At 56.3% G+C, this 25,568-nt stretch overlaps 2 protein-coding genes across 8 annotated transcripts; one reads left to right on the top strand and one right to left on the bottom strand.

Annotated features, from left to right (window-relative positions):
- The first annotated feature begins 473 nt into the window (after positions 1–473).
- Positions 474–13,825, top strand: ORAI1 (ORAI calcium release-activated calcium modulator 1). 2 transcript variants are annotated; one of them, XM_045846245.1, is made up of 2 exons: positions 474–972; positions 12,815–13,825. In XM_045846245.1, exons 1-2 carry the CDS (start codon positions 784–786, stop codon positions 13,421–13,423), a joined length of 798 nt encoding a protein of 265 aa, XP_045702201.1. In that variant the 5' UTR covers positions 474–783; the 3' UTR covers positions 13,424–13,825. The 2 variants fall into 2 exon arrangements, with proteins under 2 accessions (XP_045702201.1, XP_045702191.1); XM_045846235.1 differs by having other exon boundaries at positions 478–1,089.
- A 2,016-nt stretch (positions 13,826–15,841) lies between these two features.
- MORN3 (MORN repeat containing 3) lies at positions 15,842–25,297 on the bottom strand. 6 transcript variants are annotated; one of them, XM_045846618.1, is made up of 8 exons: positions 25,182–25,297; positions 24,390–24,483; positions 22,803–22,967; positions 21,538–21,695; positions 19,855–20,014; positions 18,283–18,467; positions 17,927–18,013; positions 15,842–17,516 (listed from the first exon to the last, which is right to left on the bottom strand). In XM_045846618.1, exons 3-7 carry the CDS (start codon positions 22,945–22,947, stop codon positions 17,933–17,935), a joined length of 729 nt encoding a protein of 242 aa, XP_045702574.1. In that variant the 5' UTR covers positions 22,948–22,967; positions 24,390–24,483; positions 25,182–25,297; the 3' UTR covers positions 15,842–17,516; positions 17,927–17,932. The 6 variants fall into 6 exon arrangements, with proteins under 6 accessions (XP_045702574.1, XP_045702565.1, XP_045702584.1 ...); XM_045846609.1 differs by having other exon boundaries at positions 22,803–22,986; XM_045846628.1 differs by having other exon boundaries at positions 19,972–20,014; positions 22,803–23,057.
- Between the last annotated feature and the right edge of the window lie 271 nt (positions 25,298–25,568).

The raw sequence follows: 25,568 nt of genomic DNA on the forward strand, positions 1-25,568 counted from the left end.
CTTCTTGGTGTGTCTCCCCAACCAGAATGAAAGCTACACGAGGGCGGGGGGTCTTGTCCAGCCGCTTCGTCACCCTACCCTCAGCGCCTAGAACAGTGCTGGCACCCAATACAAGCTCAGTAAGTACAGAATGAATGAACGCTAGCTCTCAGCCTGCTTTTTCCTGCAGACAGGAAAGAGCTACCTCGTTCCAAAGGGGAAACGAGCCTCAGGAACCGCCCGGAGGTGACCTCGGGCGACCTGAACAAGGAGTCCGAAGTCTGGGAGAAGGGCCGTCCGAGCAGTTGGGGAGGCGCGGGCAGCGGGAGCGCAGCGGGGCCGGCGGACCCGAGGCACTTCCAGGAAGAGGCGCCGGCGCCCGCGGCGTCACGCCAGGAACAGTGGGCGGTGCCGTCGGAGGGGACGAGTCACGTGTCTCGCACCGGCACCGCCCACTCGGTCGTGGGCGGGGTGTCAAGGCGGGCGGGGTGCATGCAAATAAGCCCGGGACAGCGGCCAATCGGGGCGCGCGCCGAGGGTCCCGGCCGGGGGGGATCCGGGTCGCCGGCGGGCGCGCAGGCTCGCGTCGGTGCCGCCCGTACTTGTGCAGGCGGCGCTGCGTGCCTGCGAGCTGCGGCTGCAACTTCTCGGTCTCCTCACGTCCTCGGCGGCCGGTCGGGCCAGGCCCGGCCCGCTCGAGGGGCAGGCGGCGGCTGCCTCTGGCAGAGGCGGACGTGCAGCGGGGAGTGGGGGCCGCTGCCTCCGCTGGCGCTCGGGCCGGCCCTCGCCTGTGCAGCGTGCTCCATGCATCCGGAGCCCGCCCCGCCCCCGAGCAACAACAGTCCCGAGCTTCCCCTCAGCGGCGGCAGCAACACCAGCAGCAGCCACCGGAGCCGCCGCCGCAGCGGGGACGGGGAGCCCCCGGGGTCGCCGCCGCCGCCGCCGCCGCCCGCCGTCACCTACCCGGACTGGATCAGCCAGAGTTACTGCAAGGTGATGAGCCTCAACGAGCACTCGATGCAGGCGCTGTCCTGGCGCAAGCTCTACTTGAGCCGCGCCAAGCTCAAAGCCTCCAGCCGGACCTCGGCTCTGCTCTCCGGCTTCGCCATGGTGAGCCCGGGCCGCCCTGCCCTGCCCTGCCCCCTCTCTCCCCTGTCCTGGCCGCTCCCGCCCGCCGCCCCGACGGGGCCCACGGGGCGGGCGGGCGGGCTGCGGGTGAGAAGAGCCGGCAGAGAAGGCTGTCGTGGACGTGAGGAGACATGGGCGACAAGTGACACCCGATGCGGGCGACTGGGCGTCCTACAACGTCCGGGGTTGGGGGCGTCTCAGATACCTTCAGATGGGCGAGCTAGTGACGCAAGGAGGGGGAGCCTGCAGGATCCTCAAAGGGGGTCTGTAGGAGCAGGGTCCCGCTTCTGCTTGCGGGGGGCGGGGAAAGGAGGGCCATCGAGGCTCCGGTCTCCTTGGGAGCGGGTGTCCGCGGCTGAGCCCCCGGGCGCTCTCCTGGGCCCTGGCCCTCGGGGCCGGGGTATCGGCCTTGCTCTTCTAGCACCCACTGGAGGGGATTTCCTGACACACCTTCTCCCACGCGTTTTCGGAGAGCCTCAGCCTGGGCATTTGACAACCGCTCCCCACCCTCGGTTTCTTCTCCAGCAACTTGCCACTGAGTCACCGCGTGTAGGGAGGGAGGGTAGGGAACGTTCCAGTTGAATGGGCTCTTTCTTGACCTAGAGGGGAGGCAGAGTTTCCTGTCCCCGCGCGCGCGTGGGGGCCTGCTGGCTGCGGCGAGGCGGGTGAGGCTGCGGGTCGTGCAGGGAGCCGGCCTGGGGGGGCCTTCCCGGGCGGGCGCGGCGCTCCCAAACAGTTCTTGATTACCTGCCTGTGTGAATGGGGTCTGTGCCGCCCCCCAGCACGCGCGCGCGCACACACAGGCACACACACACGCACACACACCCCCCCAAGGTCCCTAGCCCAGAACCCTCTTGCTTGTCAGTGAGTGAGCTCAGCCCTTGGCCTTGAGGGAGGGAGGGAGTGGCTCCACCCTTGTGTTTTGTTGAGAAGAGAGAAGAGAGTCTGTCTGGGGCTCTCCTTGTGTTCTGTATAAACTAGTGAGCCCAGGCCCTGGAGCCTGCACTTACTTTTCAGAAGCCCTGAGCCGGCCCAAGCTCACTGGGTCCCAGCGCAGAGGCCGGTGGCTGGGAGGGCGGGGAAGAGCTCTCTGAACTCTGCCTCTGGCTGCCTGTGAGACCTTAGGCAGATCCCTCTCTGGGTCTTGGTTTCTCACTCGGTGAATGAAGGCTGCTACTCAGAAGTCTCTCCGGCTTTAAGAATCAAAGCAAAGGAGCCTTGAGAGAGAGTAGGTGTGCGTGTGTTGTGTGTGTCAGGGAGTGGCATTCTGGTTTTCAGTTTAGGCTGATATGATGAAATTCTTTTTTATCAGTCCCAGATCCTAGGAGACCAGTCTCCGCCGTGGCCTGAAGAATCTTTCTAAGAAGAGCTGACATTTCCCCAGCACTCACTGGGTACCAGGCATTCTGTGCGTTTCCCCAACTTTCACGCTAACTCCTCAACCACCTTTTTTTGTTCTAGGACGTTCCCAAGGCCATCCAGCTAGTCTGCAGGAGTGAGATTTGAACCCAGGTCCGCTGGCATCCAGAACTCCTTTGGACACTTTTGTGTTGTTTGTGTATACGGAGCTCTGATTGATGCCCAGCCAGGGGCATGTTAGGACCAGGCCTCCTGGAGAATGAGAACTAGAGCAGAAAAGGTTTTATTTTATTTTATTTTATTTTATTTTAAAGATTTTACTTACTCATTTTTAGAGAGAGGGAAGTTAGGGAGAGAAACATTGATCAGTTGGCTCTCGCACACTCCAAACTGGACACCTGGCCTGCAACCCAGGCATGGGCCCTGACTGGGAATTGAACTGGTGACCTTATGGTTTGCAGGCTGGCACTCAATCCACTGAGCTATGCCAGACGGGGCTATTTTATTTTATTTTTTAAGCAAAATAAAATGTTACAGTTTTGAGGAAGGGCGTGACCCCGGTGATTGTCAGCCCTCCACAGCAGCGCCCTGAAGACGGTGGGACGCCTGTTTCCCTCTTTCTTGGAACCGTAAATTCACTGCTGCCCAGACCCCTTCCCACTCCAGGAGAGGTGAGGGCCAGTGGATGCCACTCTCCTGCCTTCCTCCTCTCAAGGAAGCAGGCCTTCTAAACCAATGTCACCTCCCTCTTCCTCTTGCTACAAACAGTGCGGGGAAGTCAGGAGGCAGGCTCAGCCAGTGGCACGGGATGGAATCCCCCACAATTTCTGCTGGCAGGGAGGAGCAGAATCCCGTGAGAGCCTCCATTCGGGGTTAGCAGGTGCAAGAGGGTAACTGTGTGTGCCGTGTGCCTGCAAACCTATGGGACGGGTGGTCCTGGGGAGGGGGGAGGACTCGGCGGGGCAGATCTGCCCGCGCCCCACCCCCACCACGGACACCCGGCCTTGGGAGTGAGCCTCCGAGGGGAAGGGGTGCCCCACAGCCTGGCACCATGGAAACGGAGTGGCTGAGTTTCCTGGACTGCTGTCCCTTGTCCTGTGAGTCAGCACTAGCAACTTCCTGACCTCGAGGGCTTCTTCCTTCCTAGAGAGACTTGGAAGACCAGAGGCGTGAGTGTGACCTTTGATCTCCAGGGATAGAGTCTCTGGGGATGCTGGGTTCACCTGGTCTCCAAATGAGATGGGGGCAGGGTCTCCGAAGAGACTGGAAGGGCTTGAGGGACACGCCCCCTCCTGCCCCGGGCGGAAGGGCCTGGCCCGGAGTCCTCCTGTGCTGAGGAGACAGGCCACGGGACCTCGGGCATGCAGCTTTGCTTGGGGGCCCAGTTTTCCCGTGTGGTCAGAGGGAGCACGGATCCTCCTCTCCCAGGGACTCGCGTGAGGATTCATGCGAGGCCCAGTTAGGCCCATGCCAGGCTGAAGAATTGTTAGGGTCTGAGATGTGCACCTTAGCTGGGCCTTCTCATCTGCAGACGGGATTCCCGCTCCCAATGGCGTTTCTAGAGACAGCAGGTCTTGTCTGGGCTTAGCACCCGGACGTCAGATAAGGGGCCCTGGATGGATGGAGCACACAATCCGCATCCTGCAGGTGCTCTTGAGCCGAAGGCACCCTCGAGGGCTGTGATTCAGGCCGTGTATGCCTCGGTTTGCCTCTCGGCGAGGGGCTGCCCCGGCCCCCGCAGGATTGTGGGAGCACACGCGGCAGGCTTGGTGTGCTGGGGAGGGCGGGCGCCGGGCCGTGTGTGAATGTAACGTTAGCCTAAGCAGAAGATAATTGGGAAGGTCAGCCCGCTGCCATAAACAAAATGCTTTCCACGACCTGGGATCAATTATTTTTGGATTATCTGCCTCCTCAAGTTCCCTGCCCGGCACCACCCTTGTGTTCCCAGGTCCCAGAGTGGGTTCAGAAGTTGCTTGGAATTTCTCGTGAAAATGAGTTGGAAGGTAGGGCTCAAGTCATAAGACACTGTTGAGCCTCGGTAACCTGTTCCGGATCCAGGGGGCATGGTGACGAGTAAGAAATGACTGTTCCTCCTCACAGTGCTCAGGACCAGTTGTGATCTTTGCTGTTGTTGGCTGGGCTCTCGCGAGAGGCTAGACCGTGTGCTGGGAGTCACACACCATCCCTTGCGATCTTCACGCAGCCTCGGGAGGGCTGGTGATGGGCCCGCGTGAGCGGCAGAACGCTGTGTCTGGGAGAGCCCCATTGCTAGGGGAGAGGAAGCATCCCAGTGGTGGGAGGGGGGATTGGATCCAAGAAAGAAAAGAACGGGGGCTCTGAAGCCAGGCATCTTGGGTTCAAATCCTGGCTCTCCCACACAACTGGGGAAGTCACTGAGTGTCTCTGGGTCTCGGTTTCCTCATTTGTAAGAAGCGGGTAATAGTAGTACCAGCCTCTTTGGGCTGGGGTGAGGATACATTGTATTAGTACAGGCGGTCCCACCTTAAGTGGTTCCATTTACGATTTTTTTCAACTTGACAATAGTGCGAAAGTGGCGCGCATAATAAATTACAACACTTTATTATACAGTAGGCTTTGTGTTAGGTGATTTTGCCCAACCGTACGCCAGTGTAAGAGTTCTGAGCACGTGTGAGGTAGGCTAGTCTAAGCTCTGGTGTTCAGTAGGTTAGGCACATTAAATGCATTTTTGACTTACGATATTTTCAACTTACGATCAGATTATTGGGATGTAATGTTATTGTAAGTTGAGCAGCATCTGTATTTGCTAAGCACTTAGAATATACCTGGCCCAGGTGTCCAGGAATCTTGCTCCCCCTTGTTCTCATGGAGCTGGGACTGCTCTTTGTACGGGTTAGCAGATTTGGAAGAATGTGATTTCCAGCTGGGCCTTGAGGGTGGTGGAGTCAGGGCTTCCCGGGAAGAGCTCCCTGGTCAGAGGAAGTGTTGGAAACAAAGTTACAAAAGTGAGGATTTACAGGGTCTCAGGGAAAGGCTGCTGGGTGGGGGGGCTGCTTTGCCTGGAGTGGAGAGTGTGTGGGAAGCAGTAGAGAAGGATGGGTCTAGCCAGGCAGGACGGGGCAGTGCCTGGGGTGACTGTTCAGAGAGTCGGAACTCGTGTGTAGGCAGTGGGGAGCCGTGGAAGGTTTGGGAGCAGAGGAATTACATGATGAGTTCTGGAATGATGCAGATGACGTTACCGTGGACTGAACACCAGGCTTGTACCTGGACCTTTTTCTTTCAGTCTCAGTTAACCCTCAGAACCGCTCTGAAGGTGTGTCCTGCAGACAGGGATAAGGTTCGTAGAGGTTAGGACCGCCCAGCTGATAAAATTAAACCCTAGTTCAACTTGGAGCCTTTTCTGCTCACCTCCAGCCTCTGTGCATCCCCTGTGGCTGGTTGGTACCTGGGCCTCTGAGGCCTTCCCCGTGTCCAGTTCTGCACTCGGGGATGTGTGCAGATGGGGTTTTGCCGAATGCCCCAAGGGGCAGCCCTGTCTGCCTAGCTGAGAAGCCTTTTGTAAAACTTCACAGATTTCTGGAATTTTCAGCCGGCATCCGCGCTGGGCTCTGCTGGCTCCTGGGCCCAGTGCTGGTGAAGGACTCCAGGGTTTTCCAGGGGGGCCCCATGGTAACCAGTGCGAGGAGTAGGGGACTTGGAGAGAGAAAACTGAGGCAGTTTAAACAAAAGCCAGCAGGCTTCTCTCTGATGGCACCTCTGGGAGTCCTTACTGTGCCCCACACAACAGGCGTCTCAGCCTGATAGGACCCGACTTTTCTTCAGAGGAGACTCTCCAGGGACTGCGATCTTCTTCCGGAGCATTGGTTTAACCTGGGAACTGGCCGACTTCTTCCTGCAGATAGCAAATATGTTTGGCTTTGCAGGCCATGCAATCTCTGTGGGAACTACTAAAGTCTGCTTAATGAATGGGCGTGGCCGTGTACCCATAAAACTTTATTTACAAAAATTACAGTCTGCAAGCCACAGTTTGCCAGCCCCTGGTCTCAGTATTGGTCTTCAAGCTTTTGAGTGTGCACCTCTCTCAGAAGTTGTTAGTACTAGCCTCAGTGTTTGTATGCTTATATATGCAAATATGTATGCGTACATATGTATGTGTTATACCTTATTTATGAAATGTGTTCTAATAAAACATACATAAAATACTATAATAAAAAGTTGAAAGGATGTATAAATAAGAAGTTCATTAGAAGTTCTGATAGAGTCCTCTGATTTCCAGTGGGTCACACAGAATTGTCTGTTGGACCCTCGGTTGAAACACCTGAAGGGCAGGTTTTACCTCCATTTTTTAATAAATTATTTTAAAGATTTTATTTATTTATTTTTAGAGGGGGGGGAGAGGGAGAGAAACATCAATGTGTGGTGGCCTCTCACACACTCCCAACTGGGGACCTGGCCCACAGCCCAGGCATGTGCCCTGACTGGGAATCGAACCAGCGGCCCTCTGGCTTGCAGGCTGGCACTCAATCCACTGAGCCACACTAGCCAGGGCGGCTTCACCATTCTTTTACTGAAGCACCTGGAGGGCCAGGCCCCGTGCTGGGTGCCGGGGGAGGAGAGACATAGAGCGGAGTGGAGGAAACGCGACACGTCGTTGCATCTTTAGGGCACGTTCAGTGAAGGGCGGCGGTGGAGGAACGTTGATGAAGACCCTTATCACAGCCCGAAAATACTTGCCCTGTAGGCGGTCGGCTTCCTTAGGTCCCGCTTTCTCTTCAGCAGAGCCACAAGACCCTGCAGGCGCGCAGTAGCTTCTCAATAAATGTTTCCCACGAATAAAAGAGTGGCCCCGTCCTCACCCGGGAGGCCGTGGAACGGCAGTAACTAGGAAGGCAAAACCTGGAGAAGCCAGAATTAGCCAGATGCAGACAAAGTGTAGGCCTCTTCTTTCCCTTCTCCCCCCACCTATTAGTGGTTTATGGCATAAATTTTGTGAGTTGCAACCAGCATTTTTTGAATGGAATAAGAATGGAATGAAATAAAGTAGCAGCATGCACCCTGTGTTGTAAGAAATAGACCTGGTCCGTGTTTTAAGGATAAGTATTGTTTGGTGGAACTTTTGTTTCTGTTATCAATGTGTGTATCTGTCTATTTATAGAAACATATGGAATCCTGGAGGTAGTGGTCAAAAGGGTTTGTAAACCGCAGGGCTAGGCCTCAGCCCTCCGGTAATAGGGGGTTTGCATCTGAGGCGGGCAGGGCAGGCTCAGACGGCTCTGGGTGACCCTGGGTGACCCTGGGTGACTGCGGCTTGGCGGCTCTCCTGTTCCAGGCTGCAGCCACCCACCCTCCTCAAGGTGAACAGGAGAAATCCAAGGGCTGGGAAAAGAGAGGTCCCCCAGCCGTGGATCCTGGGGTTGGGCCAGACATCAGAGGGCAGCCTCAGAAGGGCCCGGACTGCCGGGTGCCAGGTGGCCAGGGTCCCTGTGGAGCCCAGCAGGAGCGAGGAGAGGTGGTTGGCATTCGGGCATGGAAGGCAGGACCCTGGCAAAAACAGCCGGGCCCTACCTTTCAGAATCACGTGACCCTCTTGGCTCAGGCCTGGAAATCGGCATCCCAGCATCGCATGTAGGGGGAATCCGTGGGCCATTTTGAGGTGGGGCTGGCGGTCTCTCACCTTTCCTGTCCCTTTGGGACCCCTGTGGCCAGGTTCAAGCAGGCCCGTGGCTGGATGGGAGATGTTTATTTTGGTTTAATGAGCCCAGCACTCTGGCTATATTTACCTCCTGAAGCTGCTTGCAATCTGATCTATCTCTCCGGGACTCAGCAGGGGCCCTGGGAGTCGCCTGCCAGATTCTTAAGGCCCCCATGACTTCACGCTCCCTTCGTGTGGGGAGAGTTCCCGAGCGGAAGCATCCTGGAAAAAGCAGTGGCTTTATTCCTGGGAGCAGTTTTCTTCAGGATCCATGATCTGTGCCAGTCCTTCCCTCACTCAGCCCCGTGGCACGGAACTTGATCCCCAGGGTGGGGACGGTGCATGCAGCCAGCCCGCGTGGTCAAAGTTCCAGGAATTGTAGGGTCCCGCCAGGGTGACAGGGTTTCTTCCGGGGCACAGCCACGGGCCCCTTCCTCTTCCTCGGAGGGCCCGGTGTCGCAGACGGAGCCGCCCCTCCTCTCGCTGGCCCGAGAGCTGGAGGAAGGCTGGCCGGGTCTGGTGTCCCCAGGCCAGGTGTGTCCCAACGGCTGCATCTGGCCCTGAGGCCTGCGGTTGTAACAGACGGTGTGGAAAAGGTGCTTTCTGTCCTGCTGATGTGGCCATCTGGCCAGGCACGGTTTGGGGTACACTTTCTCCTTGTGCCCGAGGGGGTGCATTTTGGGCAAACAAGGCCCAAAATGGGGGTCCGGCCCCTCTCCTACTCCCAGGTGTAGAACGTGGGCATGTGGGGTCGGCCGACTCCAGCCTGAGCTGAAGGCATCCGGGGGCTAGTTCTCGTCCGCTTCGAGCCTGCGTTTCTCTCTCTAACTGAGACTCACTGAGCACCGGCCCTGGGTCAAGACCTCATTTCATCTCCTTGGCGACCGTCTCAGTCCATCTGGACTGATACAACAGAATGCCACCCCTGGGTAGTGCGTGAACAACAGACATTTATTTCTCGCAGCTCTGGGGGCTGGACGTCCAAGATCAAGGCACCTGCAGATTCAGTGTCTGGCGAAGGCCGACCCCCTGACTGTGGAGCCATCTTCGCACTGCGTCCTCACGTGGTGACATGATGGGAGGCACGGGGGTCTCAGAAGCCTTTTATTTATTTATTTTTTGAGAGAGAGAGAAAGGGGGCGAGAGAGAAACGTCCATTTGTTCTACTTACGCATTCATTGGTTGATTCTTGTCTGTGCTCTGACTGGGGATCGAACCCACAACCTTGGCATATCGGGACAATGCTCTAACCAACTAAGCTACCTGGCTAGGGCTGCAGCCTCTTTTATAAGGGCACCAGTCCCATCCTGGGGGCTCCACCCTCACGACCGAATCACCTTTCAGAGGCCCTGCCTCCCGACACCATCGCATTGGGGGTTAGGGCTGCAACCTATGAAATTAAAGGGAGGGTGTCGCAAACATTTGGTCTATGGTAGCAAAAGCACGTGAGGGAGATGTTCCTGTTGCTCTCTTCCCGCAAGGCTTTAGAGCCACGTGGACTTGAGTTCAGATTCCTCGCTCAACAGCAGTGTAAGTAACCCTTGGGACCGCCGACCTCACCTCTCTGAGCCTCGGTTCCTGCTAATCATCGTTAACACTTTATGAAGCTTATTATCTGCCAGGTCTTCTTCTGAGGGCTTTGTAATTGCGAACTCTTGGAACCCTCGTAACAACCAGGAGAAGCAGGCCCCTGGTCTGCAGGTGCGGAAGCTGTGGCACTGAGAGGTGGAAGCACTGGTCCAGAGTGTTCAGGTTTGTAAGGTGGGGAGCCAGTTGACTTTCAACAGCCACATAGGGGGGAGACACCAGACAAGGGAGCAATACGCCCCCCTGGCCCCTCGTCCCCTGCTCAGACCCTCCCAGTGTCCAGCGCAGGGCCTGGTGCACCGAACGGGCCTGGACATCTCCAGGGAGTGAATAAATAGCCAGTGGGCCTGGGGCAGCCGGGCAGCAGGCTCTTCTCCTTGTCCCTTCTCTGGTTTCAGGTTTTAGGGCAGCAGCCAAAACAGGAGAGGAGGCCCTGGCTGGGTAGCTCCGTTGGTTGGAGCATCGTTCCCCACACCAACAGGTTGGGGGTTCAAGTCTCAGGGCACATACCTAGGTCATGGGTTTGATCCCTGGTTGGGGTGTGTATGGGAGGCAGTCGATCAATGTTTCTGTCTCTCTACCCCACCCCCTGCTGCTTCTTTAAAATTAAGAAACATACCCTGGCCAGTGTGGCTCTGTCGGAGCATCGTTCTGTAAACCAGAAGGTTGCAGGTTCAGTTCCCAGTCGGGGCACGTGAGAGAGGCAACTGATTGATGTTTCTTTCTCACATTGCCGTTTCTTTCCCTCCTTCCGCTCTCTTTAAAATCAATAAGCATGTCCTCGGGTGAAGATAAAATAAAATAAATACACAGTTTTTAAAAAAAGAGTAAACCAACGAATGCATAGGTAAGTGGAACAACAAATCAACGTTTCCCCCCTTTCCTCTCTCTAGAAATAAGTAAAAATTAAAAAAAAAACAAAACAGGAAGAGGAAGTGCCGGGGGTGGGAAGGTGGCAGGAGGCAGCCCCTGCTAGGGCGTGTGGGCAGCCCTGGGGACAGAGACCGTGGGGCCTCCGGATGTGGCCTGGAGTCCACTGCGCCCTGGTGGCCTGCCCCGATGCCCTGCATCCCTTAGATGCACTGAATGCCCGGGGCTGGCATTAGGCCACTCTCAGTCTTAAAAATGGCCAGAATCCTAATGGCCCTTCTCCAGCTTTGTATGAACTTGAACTATTTTGTAAACTCTTGGGCCGAAAAGCTCATACAATATTCAGTCGTGGGAATTCCAGAACAAAGGTTTGTGGATCCCACTGAATTTGTCTGAAAAGTCCTATGAATGTGTAGGCCCGGGCCTTCTAAGGAGGATGTCCGTTGTCACCAGATTCTCGAAGGTGTTGGGCCCCAAATCAGCTCTAGATTGTGGGTACCTCTCCAGCCAAAGGAGAGAAATCTCAGAGGATCTCACATAGAGATAGTGGGTTTGGGGATGATGTTTGTAAACTGAATAATAATGATAATTAATAAAGCTCTCTTTCTCTGAGGGTTTATACTCTATGCCAGGCCCTCAGTCTGTTGCTTTGGATGAGCTCAGTTCTCACAACAACCTTCTGAGCCATGTGCCATTATTCCCATCTTTAGGTAAGGGAACCAAGGCCCAGGAAGTTGGAGGAACTTGGCCAGAGTCACCGCCTAATAAAAGGCGGAGGAGTCAGGGTTCACAACCAGGCTGCCTGGCTCCGGAGCCCGCACTCCTGGCCACTGCCCGGCGCTGCCTGTCCAGGCCGTAGGAAGAGTGCACAGGAGCAAGAAAGGAAAGCGAACTGGGCCAGGCGTTGCAGGCAGAAGGAGAGCGGTGGGGAGGGAAGGAGCCCACCACCCTCCCCAGCAGTAAGTGGGGTCAGGGCAGGCTGGTGTGGGGCTGGTGGACACATTTCAGCATTAGAACCACCCTCCCCGGCGCCCTGCCCCCCCCGCATGCCACCCCTGCCCTCTGAGCCTGCACATGAGGAGTGAACACTTCAGGAAGGGTCACTGTCCTTAATGGCATTGTCATCGGCGCTTGCGGTTCCAGGCCCCAGTAGGCAAGCCCTGGCAGTGTGCCCACTGCTTGCTGCTCCCAGCCCGGACCTGAGGAGCTGGCTCCTTCACGTGGGGGTGATCTGCAAGGCCCAGGTGAGGTGCGTGCCCCTGGTGACCCCGGATCTATAGGTCTCCAGGAACTGGGTAGAAGCTAGTGCGTCAGCCTTGGGGCCCCGAGCCTGGAACTGAGGCCTGGGGAGTAGGCGGCCCCAGGGCTAGAGGCCATCTCTTCTGGGAAGCTTTGTGGTTCCTCGTTGGTTGGTGCACTGGGTTCTCAGAAAGGGCCTGGGCATGACCTTCACCTCCATCCCGACCCCTCTGCTGGAGAATGGGAGTGCGGGGCCAAAGGGAGGGTGGTGGGTGGTTGCTTTTTCCTTTTTTTCTTTTTCTTTTTTTTAATTTTAAAAGATTTTATTTATTTTTAGAGAGGGAAGGGAGGGAGATAGAAACATCAATGTGCGGTTGCTGGGGGTCATGGCCTACAGCCCAGGCATGTACCCTGACTGGGAATCGAACCTGCTACACTTGGGTTCGCAGCCTGAGCTCAATCCACTGAGCTACGCCAGCCAGGGCCTCTTTTATTTATTTATTTTTTTCATGCAAACTTTTTATCGTAGTAATACAAGACATAAAACCATTGTAACCACTTGTGGCGTTTGGCTTTTAATGCCTGGCTGAGTGGTAAGAACAGTGTATGCTATCGGGGAGGTGTTTGCCATGTGCCAGGAGCTCTCGTTTAATTGTTAAAATAATCCTGTGGGTGAGTGTGATGTTCCTGTTGTGCAAATAAGAACGCTGCGGCTCAGAGAGGTCGGTGACGTTCCCAAGGACGTGTAGCTACCGGGCAGCAGAACTGGGGGTCAGACTCAGGCAGCCTACTTCCTTTCCTAGCACTTTCTGCAGCTTCTGAACCCGAGTAGATGAGTCTGATGTTCCCCATTGTACAGCTGTGGAAACTGAGGCCCAGAGAGACCACGTGACTTGCTCAGGGTCCCAGAGTTTGACAGAAGGAAAGCCTCTGTGGGCCTTGACCGTCCTGGCGCTCAGCCCGCCTCTTCCCTACCCCCAGGTGGCGATGGTGGAAGTGCAGCTGGACGCCGACCATGACTACCCGCCGGGGCTGCTCATCGCCTTCAGCGCCTGCACGACGGTGCTCGTGGCCGTGCACCTGTTCGCGCTCATGATCAGCACCTGCATCCTGCCCAACATCGAGGCGGTGAGCAACGTGCACAACCTCAACTCGGTCAAGGAGTCGCCCCACGAGCGCATGCACCGCCACATCGAGCTAGCCTGGGCCTTCTCCACTGTCATCGGCACGCTGCTGTTCCTGGCCGAGGTTGTGCTGCTCTGCTGGGTCAAGTTCTTGCCCCTCAAGAAGCAGCCGGGCCAGCCACGGCCCACCAGCCAGCCCCCAGCCAGTGGGGCCCCAGCCGTCAGCAACGAAAGCACGGGCGGCATCACCCCGGGCCAGGCCGCTGCCATCGCCTCCACCACCATCATGGTCCCCTTCGGCCTGGTCTTCATCGTTTTTGCGGTCCACTTCTACCGCTCACTGGTCAGCCATAAGACGGACCGACAGTTCCAGGAGCTCAACGAGTTGGCGGAGTTCGCTCGCTTGCAGGACCAGCTGGACCACAGAGGGGACCACCCCCTGACTCCTGGCAGCCACTACGCCTAAGCCCTCCTTGGCCTGGGCACTTCCTCGCTTTGGCCTTAGGCCCTTCCCCGAGACCTTGTCCTGCTCCAGCCTCAAGCACAGCCTGCACAGGGTGCGGGCTTTCGTCGGGGGGCAGAGAGTGGAGGGAAGAGGCTCTTTTTAAACAGCAATAACTGCACCCTGAAAGTTTCCTCTAAGAGAAAAAGCACTTCCTGTTCTTCCAGGTCTTCTGGGTTCACCTCTGTTAGGAGGCCACCGATGGGAGCCAGACCCGGGACAAATGCTCCCTTTGTCCCTCCTCCGGGCCCATGCCAGTGCCATCTGGATGCTTCCTGTCCTTTCAGCCTTGACGCCCCCCCCCATTCAGTGTCGAGTGTGTGCGTGCGCATGTGAACACATAAATATACTCATAAGGGGTGCCTCCTCTTGTGTCCGTGTTTGCTGGGCCGGGGCTGCCTGGCGTCATTTCTCTTGCTGCCTCCATCAGGTGAGCCTTTCAGCAGGTTATTTTTTTCAACATTTTGAGAAATTTCAAACCTGCAAAAAAGTTGCATGAACAGGAATTGAAAATATATACGCAGTCAGTTCTTGTTATTCGTGGTAGTTCTGTTCTACAGAATTACCGTGGACACTGAATTTGTGGGTACTGAACCATCATCACTCCTATGGGAAACACGGGGGTAGGGTTCCTGCGAGTTTCTGGCCACAGTATTTCTGTCAACTGATCATCAGTACATAACCTTGTTTTGTGTGTGTTTCCATTTAAAAAGACCTTATTTAATATGTGTTGCTGATTCACTGGCACTGAGTTCAGGGAACTACCACTCATGCCCGAATGGAGCTTGCCCGCCTGGCACCGCCGTTTTCTCCAGGGCACGGCACACCCCCTGCACTCGGGGTACACTGGAGAGAAGCGCTCCGGCACCTGAGGACCGGTCTAAACGGCGAAACCAACAAAAGGCATGAAACAAAACATGGGGCCCTAAACAGACGGAAAGGGATACTTGTTTACAGTAGGAGCGCTGAAGCAAGGCGGAAAGTTTCCGTATTCAACTTCACCAGGCAATTCGCAAATACAGAGGCCGTGTGTGATGAGGATCACCCTGCCCCCCCACACCCCGGGCTGTAGGCGTTAGTTGCAGACACCTCGACCCTTCCTGCTTAAATACTTCCTCCTCAAACCTAGGATATTCTCCTGTGTAAGCACGATGCAGTGATCAAACTCAGGAGGTCTGGCGTTGATGCAGTCCTGATAGAACATTCACGGTCACTTTCCTACTTGTCCCAGTCTCGTCCTTTCTAGCTGTGGCGTTTTCCGCCCAGGGTCGTGGCGTTCCATTGAGTTGGAACAGCCTCTCTTGTCCTTCACGACATGGACATTTTTGAGGCGTCCAGCCCGGCGGTTTGTATGTAGAATGTGACCTCAGTTTGGTTTCTCTGCTAGTTTGTCATTCTTGCAGTCAGGTTGTGCACTTTGGCAGGGAGATTTGTCTCCGTTTTGCAGATGACAGAACTGATGCCCTAAGAGGTTAAGTCATTGGCCAGAATTTGAACCTAGAAAGTCTGGCCCAGAGCCTGGACACTCACAGAAATCTTACACGGGAGGATTCTGGCTTTGCTTAAGAAATCGGAAGACCCAGCAGTAGCACTGGGCCCACCTTCTCCTGGAGCAATAATGAGCAGGAGCTGACTTGCAGCCACCCTCTGCCACAGGACATGTGTTTGCCACAGTCCCCACTACTCCCTCTTGTCTTACACCAAGACAGCTTCATCTGTGCCGCTTCCCTGGCCCCAGGGACCTTTGAGTTTGAGAGTTCTGTCTGTCTCAGCAAGTGGGGTTTATAAATACAAAGCGCTCTGGCTAAAGTGAAAATCGGTAGGGGAAAGTGTGGCCCTAAGGTCTTGTCCTGTACAGACTTGAACTTGACAGCAGCTGAGTGGGGAAGGGGGCCATCCTTTTTCCTATCTCAGCGTCTTGCCTCCATCCTGCATCACATACACCAGGGCTCACGCCTCCCCCGTGCCTAGGGGGCCTGAACTGAGTAGGACAGTTAGGACAGGATCAGGGCCCCTGTGTGGAGCTGTCCACTGCCGCCCAGAGAAGACAAAGGCACCTTCCGTGCATCCTCAAGAGACCTGCCTCCCCACCTCTGAGGAGACTTAGAATCCCTCTGGAATCATTTCTGGTCTGTGACTGTAGTCTTAGGTTTTCTTTCCTACACTTCCCTGATTCAAGAATCGCCACCTCGGCCTGTAAAATGCAGATACCCAAGCCCTTCCCCTCGGTGTGTCTGATTCTGTTTGTTTCTTTGTATTTTTTCCCCATTCCCATTTATCCCCCCTACAATTCTGTATTTTTAACAAGCATTCCAGATACTCAAACCCAGGCAACTTGAGGAAATGCTGGTAGTTGAGAACAGTCTCTAACTTCAGTTTTATTCGTGTTTTGAACAGATGATACACTCGCATGGTTCCAAACGCACAGTGAAAAGCCGCCCTCCCCCGTCCCTGGTCCTCCCTAGAGACGACCATCTGTTGCCAGTTCATTTGGTTTCCCACTCTGCTTCCGGGAGAGAGATTATACGTAAACCGGCACGTACCCCCTTTTTCTGGGGGGGGCAAAAAAAAGGTGCCCTGTGCACACGGTTCTGGACTGTAACTGCAGATAAGTGTGCCTGTGAGTACAGTCACTCTCCAGGTGGCGACTTGTGGACCTCCCTGGACCTCCGTCTCCTCCTCTAAAGTGGGACGAGTGATAGCAGAACATCACAGGTTGCTGAGGGCCAGGGGATGGGACACACGCAAAGCCATCAGCACAGCACCTGGCCCCCGAGTGAGCGCTCTGGGTCTGTCTGGTTAATTCCGTGTCCCGAGGAGGCCAGGCTCAGCTTCCTGGTGTCAGGCCACCCCGTTACAGTTTAGAAGCAGAACCTGACTGTGTCAGTATTTATGGACCCTTTACTAGGCACCAGGCGCCCGGCGATGCCCCCCTACCTCCTGGTATTTCGGGGTGCCACTGTGGAGAGCCGGCTGAATCATTCTTTGGTGGCGTGTTTACATTGCAGCCAGCAAACTGAATGCCCCGGGGAAGGGTGTCGTGTTTGATCCTCCCAGTAACCACAACAACACTGGGCGGTAAATACCGTTATTGTCCCATATTAGAGGAGAGGAAACCTGGAGGACGGAGAGGTGGGGCGACGTACCCGAGACCGCACAGCTGATAAGTCACGCTGGATTCACAGCGCCGGGTGCGGGCGGTCCGACCCGCAGAGCTCCTGGCCCTCCTCGTTGTGTAAGAGCCCCTTATCTCGCAGGAATGCCGTCCGCATTAGAATCGTGCAGAGCCCTTCGCAGACATCGCTTCCCCATTAACCTCGATACGTGTTAGTCAGCGTGATGACATCTGAGAGCAAACCCTCCAAACGCCCCTGTGGGACCTCAGATGTCCCATGTTGCAGAGGCGGCACGGGGGTCCCTTGCCAAGGGTCACAGATCCTGCAAGTCGGGGGTTCTCGGCCCTGGCTCTGTACGTCAGAATCATCTGGGGAAGATTTTGAAGGCCCGGGCCTCACCCCAGTGAAATGAGAAATTCCGGGCGTGGATCTTGGGCTTCTGGCTTTTAGAGCTCCCACGGGATTCCAAAGTTGAGAGCCCTTGTGTTGGACCAAGAAGCCAGGTCAGGTTTAAGCCCAGATCTTAGGGACCAGTGTGCCAGATGCAGGCTTTCTTCTCTCCCGAGTGCTTCAAGAGTGCAGAGACCCAGAGCCACCTCCCCCCACCCCTTAGGGTCTAGCCTGCCTCCTCTCTCCCTGAGATCCCTTCCAGCCTCCCCTGCCCCCAAACCTGACACCACCAGCCCCAGGCTAATGCCACCAGGTGCTCCTTTATTCTCATGCACTCAGGGGTAGGGTCCTGGAATGAAGCAAGAGGGTACCCAAGGCCAGCTGGAGAGAGAAGCGCTGGCACCCTGTTGGCAAAGAAGAACCCAGTGCTGGGAGGAGCGAGGTGCCGAGGGTGTGCCGGAGCCACAGCGCACTCCTCCAGTGGGAGCCGCACCGGTCTGAGCAGTTGGGTGACGTGCGTTTGACTTTCTCCTGAAGCTCTGGGAGTCTCTCTGCAGAGGCGAAGGGGCGGTGGAAGCTGGCTTTTCAAAGACACTATCAACGCCCTCCCCTTGAACCCCACTTACACCCACAGCAGGAGGGGCTAGGGCCGAATGGGCCCACTGGACAGATGTGCAGGTGGAGGCCAGGCGCAAACCACCCTCCGCGCATTCGGGGGCGAGCCTGCCACCTGACCCTCAGCAGTGCGCCTCCCAGGACGCCCAGGGCACAAATGGGAGGGCCGGCCAGGGCTGCAAGGAGCTGATCTTCGGTGACATTGAGTCCTGAAGGCGAGGAGCCAGAAAGGACCAGCGGGACTGCAGGAGGAGGCAACCCGCCCTCTCTGGTCCGGCCCTGAGCCCCTTGGCCAGGGGAGACCCCAGGGGCTGCCTCGCTCCCACAGAGGGTGCCATCCCCACACCTGGCATCAGTCTCCTTGTTTTTCCTCCGCCTTCTTGAGCACGGCCAAGGCTTCCTCCAGCACTCCGTCGGGGTCTAGGATCTCGACCTGGGGGGAGGCAGCAGGGGTGGGTTTGAGGTGCATAGAGGTCCCAGGCAGCCAGTGTTATGAGGCGCTGCCTGCCTTTGGCGGTGCTGACAGCCTTGTGGGGTGCTGCCCGCCTCCCTGGAGATGCCCCGACCGAAAACAAAACCTCGTCTGTTCGCTAGTTGGACTGAGCTGGGTCAGGCCGGGCTGGGTGTGGCTGGCGGGGGGGGGGGGGTTCTTTTCCGTCTGTTTCTGGGCGTGGTCACGGCGCCCTGGTGAGGGCTGCCCACCTGAGGAATGGGGAACTGGGTGGGCTCGGGGGCCTCCTCGCGGCCAAAGTCCATCATTGTGCCACACTTGGCCACGTCGTCCACCCAGAAGCCTTCAAACAGCTGACCATGGTTCAGGTGGAAGAAACGCCCCGGCCCGTTTTTCAAGCCTCCCTGCCAGTGGCCCTCATAGCGGTTCCCATTCTCTGGAAGAAAGGACAGGGCTGTGGGTGCCGGGCACAGCCAACCAGCCCCTCCACCATGCCCTGCTGGCCTTCTGCCACCTAAGTTTTTGGGAGACTGGGCTCCAGGCTCCTCACCAAGAGCACCCGCTATGTGCCAGGCACTGGGGAGACAGTGAGGAACAAGAGACCAGTCCTGGTCCTCACGCAGCTCACAGTCTAAAGGGACAATACCGCCAGCCTTATAGACCGTGGGCCGTGGGCCAGACCCTATTTTAAGCACTCCACAGAGACCCCCCTCATCTAATCCTCATCACGGTCCTGTGGCGTGGGCACTGCTATTATGCCCAGGTGAGAAACAGGCACGGGAAGGCAACGTCACCCCCTTGATTGCACACCTGGTGCTCCGCAGGAAAGGAAACAGGTGCTGAGAAGAAAGAGGAGCATGCGCTGTAGGTGGAGTGGGCGGGGGAGGCCTCTCCGAGGTGGAGACAAAGCAAAGATCTGGGCATCGCCTTTCTGTTCCAGGGAGGGGGAACAGCAGTGCAAGGGCCCTGAGGCAGGGAGCGTGGGAACTGAAGGGAAGTATGGCTGAAACCAAGGGAGCCCAGGGGAGAGGGGCAGGCAGGGCAGGACACGTGGGCCCCCACACCGCAGGCAGTGTGAGCTCATTCCGAGGGCAATAAGCGAACTATGGAAAGTGGAAAGCAAGACAGTGACATGCTCCCTTTTGTAAAAAGCTCCCTCGGGTTGTTATGTAAAGAATAGATTATGTCCTGACACCAGTGTGGGCTTCTCTTTACTCTTTGCTGGGGGACATTTTCCCTAGTTCAACGCATACCCGGCTCCTCCTCTGCCTTCAGGTCTCTGTGCAAAGGCTGCCCCCTGAGGAAGGCACCCCCTGACTCCTGACCCTCAGTCAGCCTAAATAGTCCCTGTCACCAGCTCCTTTGTCATCCTCCGACACACCTTCCTGTTTCTTCAGGGGAATGCCTTAGCAATGTTTGACCTCACAACTAACAGACTGTGTGACCTTGATCGAGTGACTTAACCTCTCTGGTGCCTCGTTCCTTTGTAGAGTGGGGCCGAGAGTGCCGGTGCTGTCGAACTGGAGTGAGGATTAAATGGGTCCATGGCTGTATAAGTGTAGCTATGATTGTTATGACCATAAGAAAATGTCTTAATTGTCCATTTTTATTGTGAGGCTCTCATTTTAGAGCATAAGCTCCCTCAGGGCAGGGATTTGGACCTGTTGTCCCCCTTAACCCACACTGGAGCAGGGTTCTGCCGGGGGCGTGGCTTGATGGGGGCGGGTCTGGCTGAGCCCAGAGGAATAAAGCTGGGTGGGCGTGACCAGCAGGCTGGGGCGTGGTCGCGTGGGCGTGGCTGGGAGGGTGGGCGGGGCACTCACTCTGGCGTAACATGCCCTCCCCTTCCGGCTTGTCGTTCCACCATTGGCCTTCGTAAATGTCACCATCGCTGTAGTACATGCGGCCCCACCCGCAGCGCTGGTTGCAACACCACTCACCTTCGTAATACTCTTTGGGTCCGTAAAAATGGATCCCATAGCCCTGAAAGCAGGAAGGTAAACCCGTTCACTTCACGGCGCCCCCCAACCACCACTAGGAAAGCCCCACCATCCTCCCTGGCACCCAGTCCACACACCTGGGCTTCTCCTTGCTTCCTCTCTCAGTCCTGCACCTCGTATCGAAAAATCGCTCCAAGCTGCCCATTTCCCTCTGCTACCCAATTCGAGCAGCCCACCGTTCTTTCTCCCCTCCTCATTGGTCCCTTCTTCCACTCTCCCATTCTCCCCGCCCTCATGCATCCTCTATACAGCAGCCAGAAGGGTCTTTTACATAGCCCATCTGCTTATGTTAACCCCAACTCTGATCTGACCCTCTTAAAAGTAACAGTTGCCTCTGAGAATCAGATCAGAGCTGTGGACTTTCTCCCCAGAAAAATGAACATCAACACCACCATACTCAGCATCCAACCACAGAGAATCATGGACTCCCCACAGATCACACCTAAGGAGGTTGGGTGAGGCAGCTCAAGCTTCCTGATTCCCCACCAACACCAGGCCCACACCTACACCCCCTCTTCCCCCCACCCCTTTGGGCATGCACACCTTGCTGACATATCCTTCCTTTTGTTACTTCTGCCTCCTTTGCTACTTCCCCTTCTTTTTTACTCCCAGGTTAACTGCATTTTTTTTAATGTCACCTCCTACAGGAAGCCTGCCATGAATGAATGTTCAGTAATCTTCCTCTGGGTTCCCTGTGCAAACCTCCATCCTAACACTGTATTATATGTACACTGTTTATTTTGAGTTCTCTCTACCCACTGGCCAATAAACAGTTTGACAGCAGAGATCATGAAATCCTGGACCCCAAGCAGTGTGACCCCAAGCAAGACACTTCACTTCTCTGAGCTTATTTCCTCATCAGTAAACGGGGGGGATGATGATGATGATGATGATGATGATGATGATGTGAGAGTTAGGTGAAGGACAGTATCATGTTCCAAGATTGCAATAGTGGTTGTTCAATAGCAATATTATATTTTTATGTTACCATGGCCTGTGGTGAGGATTTGAGTGTTTATGGGTGAGGACACGCCTCTGGCTAGCTTCTACCCCTGGGACCTGGGTCCTTCCTCTCTTGTTCGATGACTAAGGGTGTGGCCTCAGCTTTCCTGCTCCCACTCTTCCTACTCCTCTTATCCTGGCCCAACAGAAGGGTGATTCTCAGAAAGAACTGCCCAGGGAAAAGAAAGCCAGGAAATGAGTGGAGGAGAAGGGGGAGGAGACTCCCCCCCACCCCCCAGCCCGTGGCCTGGCCGGCTTCTTGTAGCCACAGGGTTTCAAATGCTCCTCCCTGGGCCCTCTCCTCCGGCTTCCTGTTTCCTGGGTTTTGTTCTGAGAAACTTGGCGATTCCCCCACCCTTCCTTCTACCCACACAGTACCCCTGTTCTCCCCTCAAACCCATCCCCCCCTTTTCTCCCAGGCCTCTGTGACTCCTCCCCCCCACACATACACGTAGCCTGCTTTCAGCCTGGCCCATGCCCCAGGACATGATAGGAACCACTCACCATTTTCTTACCGTCCCTCCACCAGCCCGAGTACACTCTCCTGTTCTTCCCTGTCTCAGGGTCCGGAAGGCTGAGGGTGCCATAGCCATCTCGCTTCCCGGACTTCCAGTCCCCCTCGTAGATGGCCCCTGTCTTCTTCCAGATCTGTGTCCCTTTCCCTGATGACACACAGATGGGCCAGCACTGTGGACATGGCCACACGGGGCTGGGGGGCAGGTGCTGGGTCTGCCTGGGCCTCGGGGGCCCCTAGACTTGGCGATTCCCGAAGACCGGGACAGAGTCTGTGCCTTGTCTCTAGACCCCCAGCACCTGGGAAGCCCCAAGAAAGTTCCATTTCCACAAACGGTGGTCCTCCAGACTTTTGCCCCGAAGCCAGACACATAGCAAGCCCCAAGTCAGTTTCATCTCTTAATAGCATGGGGCCGAACCTGCAACCCAGGCATGTGCACTGAGGGGGAATCGAACTGGTGACCTTTCCGCCTTGGGAGACAATGGCCAACCAACTGAGCCACACTAGGTCCAGGCATTATTCCCATTTTACAGATGGGGGAACGGAGGCTCCGAATGGTGTGTGATCGCTCAAGGTCATAGTTGGTGGGCCTAAGATTCTCGTCCAGGTTTATGGACTCAAAAGCACTCACTGCAGGAAAGCAGGAGAAAAGTGGTTAAGAGCACAGAATCTGGAATTGCGAGACTGGAGTGAAGAGTCATGCCACCTTTTTAAATCAAAAGCTTTTTTTTTCCTTCAGGTCTTAATTTGTATCACAAGGACCCCTGCACCCTCCACTGGTTAGACCCGGAGCGCAAACCAGTTAACGCCTAAGCCCCAGCTGCTTGGGGTGGGGGGTTCTGCTTCACCTCCTGCTGGTCAGGCTCCATGTCAGGGCTGAGTCTGAAGACCAGACTCCCAACTGCAGGCTGGTTTCTGGGCTCTGCCTTTCCCTGCTCTTAGGCAGTCCCACGCTTAGCCCAGGCCTCGGAGGGTAGGGCCAGAGCTGAGTCCCCTGAGCCCCAGCTGGGGCCGGGGCTGGCGTCTCAAGACTGCTCTGTGCCCCGCTGGTCCCTGAGACCTTCTCTCAGCTGAAGTCAGGGCCGAGTTCCTTTCCAGAACCACAGCATGTGGGGGCCCCTGGCTGGTCCAGGCCAGCATTTACCCCTTGGAGGAGCCTCGGGGACACATCTTATATCCCGGTGAGCTCTGAAAGCTGTTTTCTTGGCCCAAAGCCCACACTTGCCGCCCGAGCCCCTGAGGGTCCCCCACTCACCATGTTTCATGTTGTCCTTCCACTCGCCCACGTAGCAGTCGCCACCGACACTGTACACCTGGTGTCTCAGTCCGTTCTTCTGGGCCTTTTGGTCCCATGCCTTCCACAGGGGCTCTGACTTCCGTGGGTACTTGGAGATGGGCATGCTGGCTGCCTCTTCAGGGCCTGAGGGTGCCGGCGAAAGCTGGGGACATCGAGGGCTCAGCGCGCCCCTGGCTAGGCCAGCGTTCCGGGGCTCCTGGGGGAGGCACCTGTCTGGAGCTCAAGCCGGGTGAGTCATGTGTGTTCTGAGTCCTTGGGGCACATGTACTGCTTCGGGAGGGGATCCTTTTGTGCTGGTCTGACCTTGGGCTGTCTCCTCCCTTGCTTCTCCAGGGGCGCACTTGAGGGGAGGGGGGGGCCTGATGACACAATTGCTTGGGAAACCAGGGAAACCAGTAGAGCAGTTGGGTTTGTGATGGCATCAGGAAGAAACTGCCCTCGGGCAGGAGGTCACGGTCACATATTAATGGCCAGTATGACCAATCAGAGTGGATGCTGGCCCTGAGGCTAGAACTTGGCCTGGAGCCCCCCCGTGGTGAGCACCCACCGAGATCCCTTCCAGGGGAATGGGGGATTGGGGTAGCCGTGCCGCCCTGGGCCGCCGGCAGACAGCTGCTATGGCATAGTCCACAGGGACACCCTTACACACACACCGCCTGGCGCCCAGCACTTTAACCCCCTCGGTCTCGCATCATCTGTCTGGCGGATAGGATGATGCAAAAGTCCAGGGGCTGGCTTTACAAGCTATCAAGAGAGCCCACAACTGAAGATACTGCTTCTAGGGTGACCAGCTGCCCCATATGGCTGGGACTGAGGGGTTTCCTAGGGCTTCGGACCTTCTGTCTAAAACTGAGAAAATCCTGGGCACATCAGGATGGTTGGTCACCCTTCTCCATCTGACCCCTGGCCCCTGCCTCGGTCCTCCGCCTGCCTGCCTCATCACCTGGCTGGGTTTTTCCATCAGATCCAGCTCTCCTCCCCACCCTGCCTGGTGGGGTTGCAGAGAGACTTTGGTGGGGGGAGGGGTGTGTCTAGGGCCTCTCCGCAGTCGGGGAGCCCCCTGTCTGTGCTCTTCATGTCCCCAGGGTCTCCAGTGCAGAGACATTCACAGCCCCCTGTCTGTCTCCACGCGGCTTGTGCCAGCTGGTAATGATGGTCCCCTCCAAAGCTGGGGATCCCCGTTCCGCATTAGCAAATACTACCTCTTCCGTCCCATGGGCTTGGGGAATACACTCATACACACACAGGCACACACCGGCAGTGCTGGCAGCAGGGGCTACAGTGAAATATTTGACCGCGAGCACGCAGAGCTGCTGACCAATCAGAATGGCCTCGGGGCTGAGCAGATTCCCGGAGATCGCGGTGGCCCAGGCATCCACCCACCCAGGGGCAGCAACACGGACATGGGACCCAAGCAGTGGCAGAGGGCCCAGACCCGAGAAGGGCTGTGCTTCGTTCACCTCTCTGCGGCCACTGTTCTGAAATTCTTACAGACACTTTCCGAGCTGGGCCCTGTATTTGCCTCTAGCACTGGGCCCCACCCACCAAGGAGTTCCTCCGGTTGGGCTGCAGCGGCGGACTGCGGGGGTCTGACCGGGCTGACAACCACACCGGCTGGTACAGATCTTGAGGACCAAGCCTAGAAACAGAGAGGGTCACTCCAAGCCACGGAATCAGCAACGGCAACAGCTGGGAGGAGATAACAGCCTCAGGCCCTACATTTAGTGTTTTTTTTTCATTTGTCTCCTATTTCCAAGTATCACCTGCGTTGTGCTCAATCTTGATATTTGCATGAATTCCCTTTTACAAATAATTTTGCCAAGAAAGAGACCCTACATCACATTACTATAAAGGGAAAATCAAGTGTCAGGTACCCGAAGGGGAAGGTAACTGTAAAAATAAAAATACTGAACAGAAACCAATTTGTCTTAGCGAGATGGAGATTAGCAACTGTTCAGAAAGGTGTTAATGCCATATCAGCCCCAAACTGACACTTTCTCCTTGGTTTACTCAGAATTGTAACCTAGAATCTAATAACTTCCTTACGATGTCAACTGGGGGTTACTTAAAGCCTCATGGGAGTAATAAGAACTCAACCAGACGGATGCACCGGCCGGCACTTTCGGGAACCTAGGTTCTGCTATAGCGGAGGCTGAGGACCGAATACATGAGCTACTGATTGGAAAAGAAAGCTTTGCAAAGCGCTGCGCGGACTCTGCCTGAGCTGTTTTAATACTGAATAACAATAGTAACCGCACTGGGAAGGTGGAGGGGCTGGGCCCGGAGTCTTAGGGGTCCGTCCGGAACCCCCGCCCAGTCCCACCTGCGCCCTCTCACCTGCGATCACCTGCCGAGTGGAGCCTGGATCCGGAGTCCTCAAGCAGGAACTGAGGGATCGCAGCCTAGTGTCTCTGAGCAGTGCAAAGCGCGCGCTCCAGCGTCCAGGGCCGCGGCCTGGGTCGCTATGGCAACGTAGGGCTACAACAAAGCCCGCCCCTTCCTGCGGAGACAGTGCGCTCACTGGTCCTCGTGTAGGGAAACCGCGCCACTCCTCCCGCGTCCGGGGAAGGAAGTCTTCGAACCCGTGGAGGTTGGGTGCCGGCTGGTGCACCCGCCTGGTGGCCAAAGGTGTGCGGAGCGAGAGTCACGGTGTGCGCAGGGAGGTTATTCCCGTTTGCACCCCCATCCCTCTCCGGTCTGGGGATCCCCAGAGCAAATACAACC

The sequence above is a fragment of the Phyllostomus hastatus genome, unplaced genomic scaffold (genome assembly GCF_019186645.2).
Source record: "Phyllostomus hastatus isolate PE091 unplaced genomic scaffold, TTU_PhHast_1.1 phas_contig_1162, whole genome shotgun sequence".
NCBI lineage: Eukaryota > Metazoa > Chordata > Mammalia > Chiroptera > Phyllostomidae > Phyllostomus > Phyllostomus hastatus.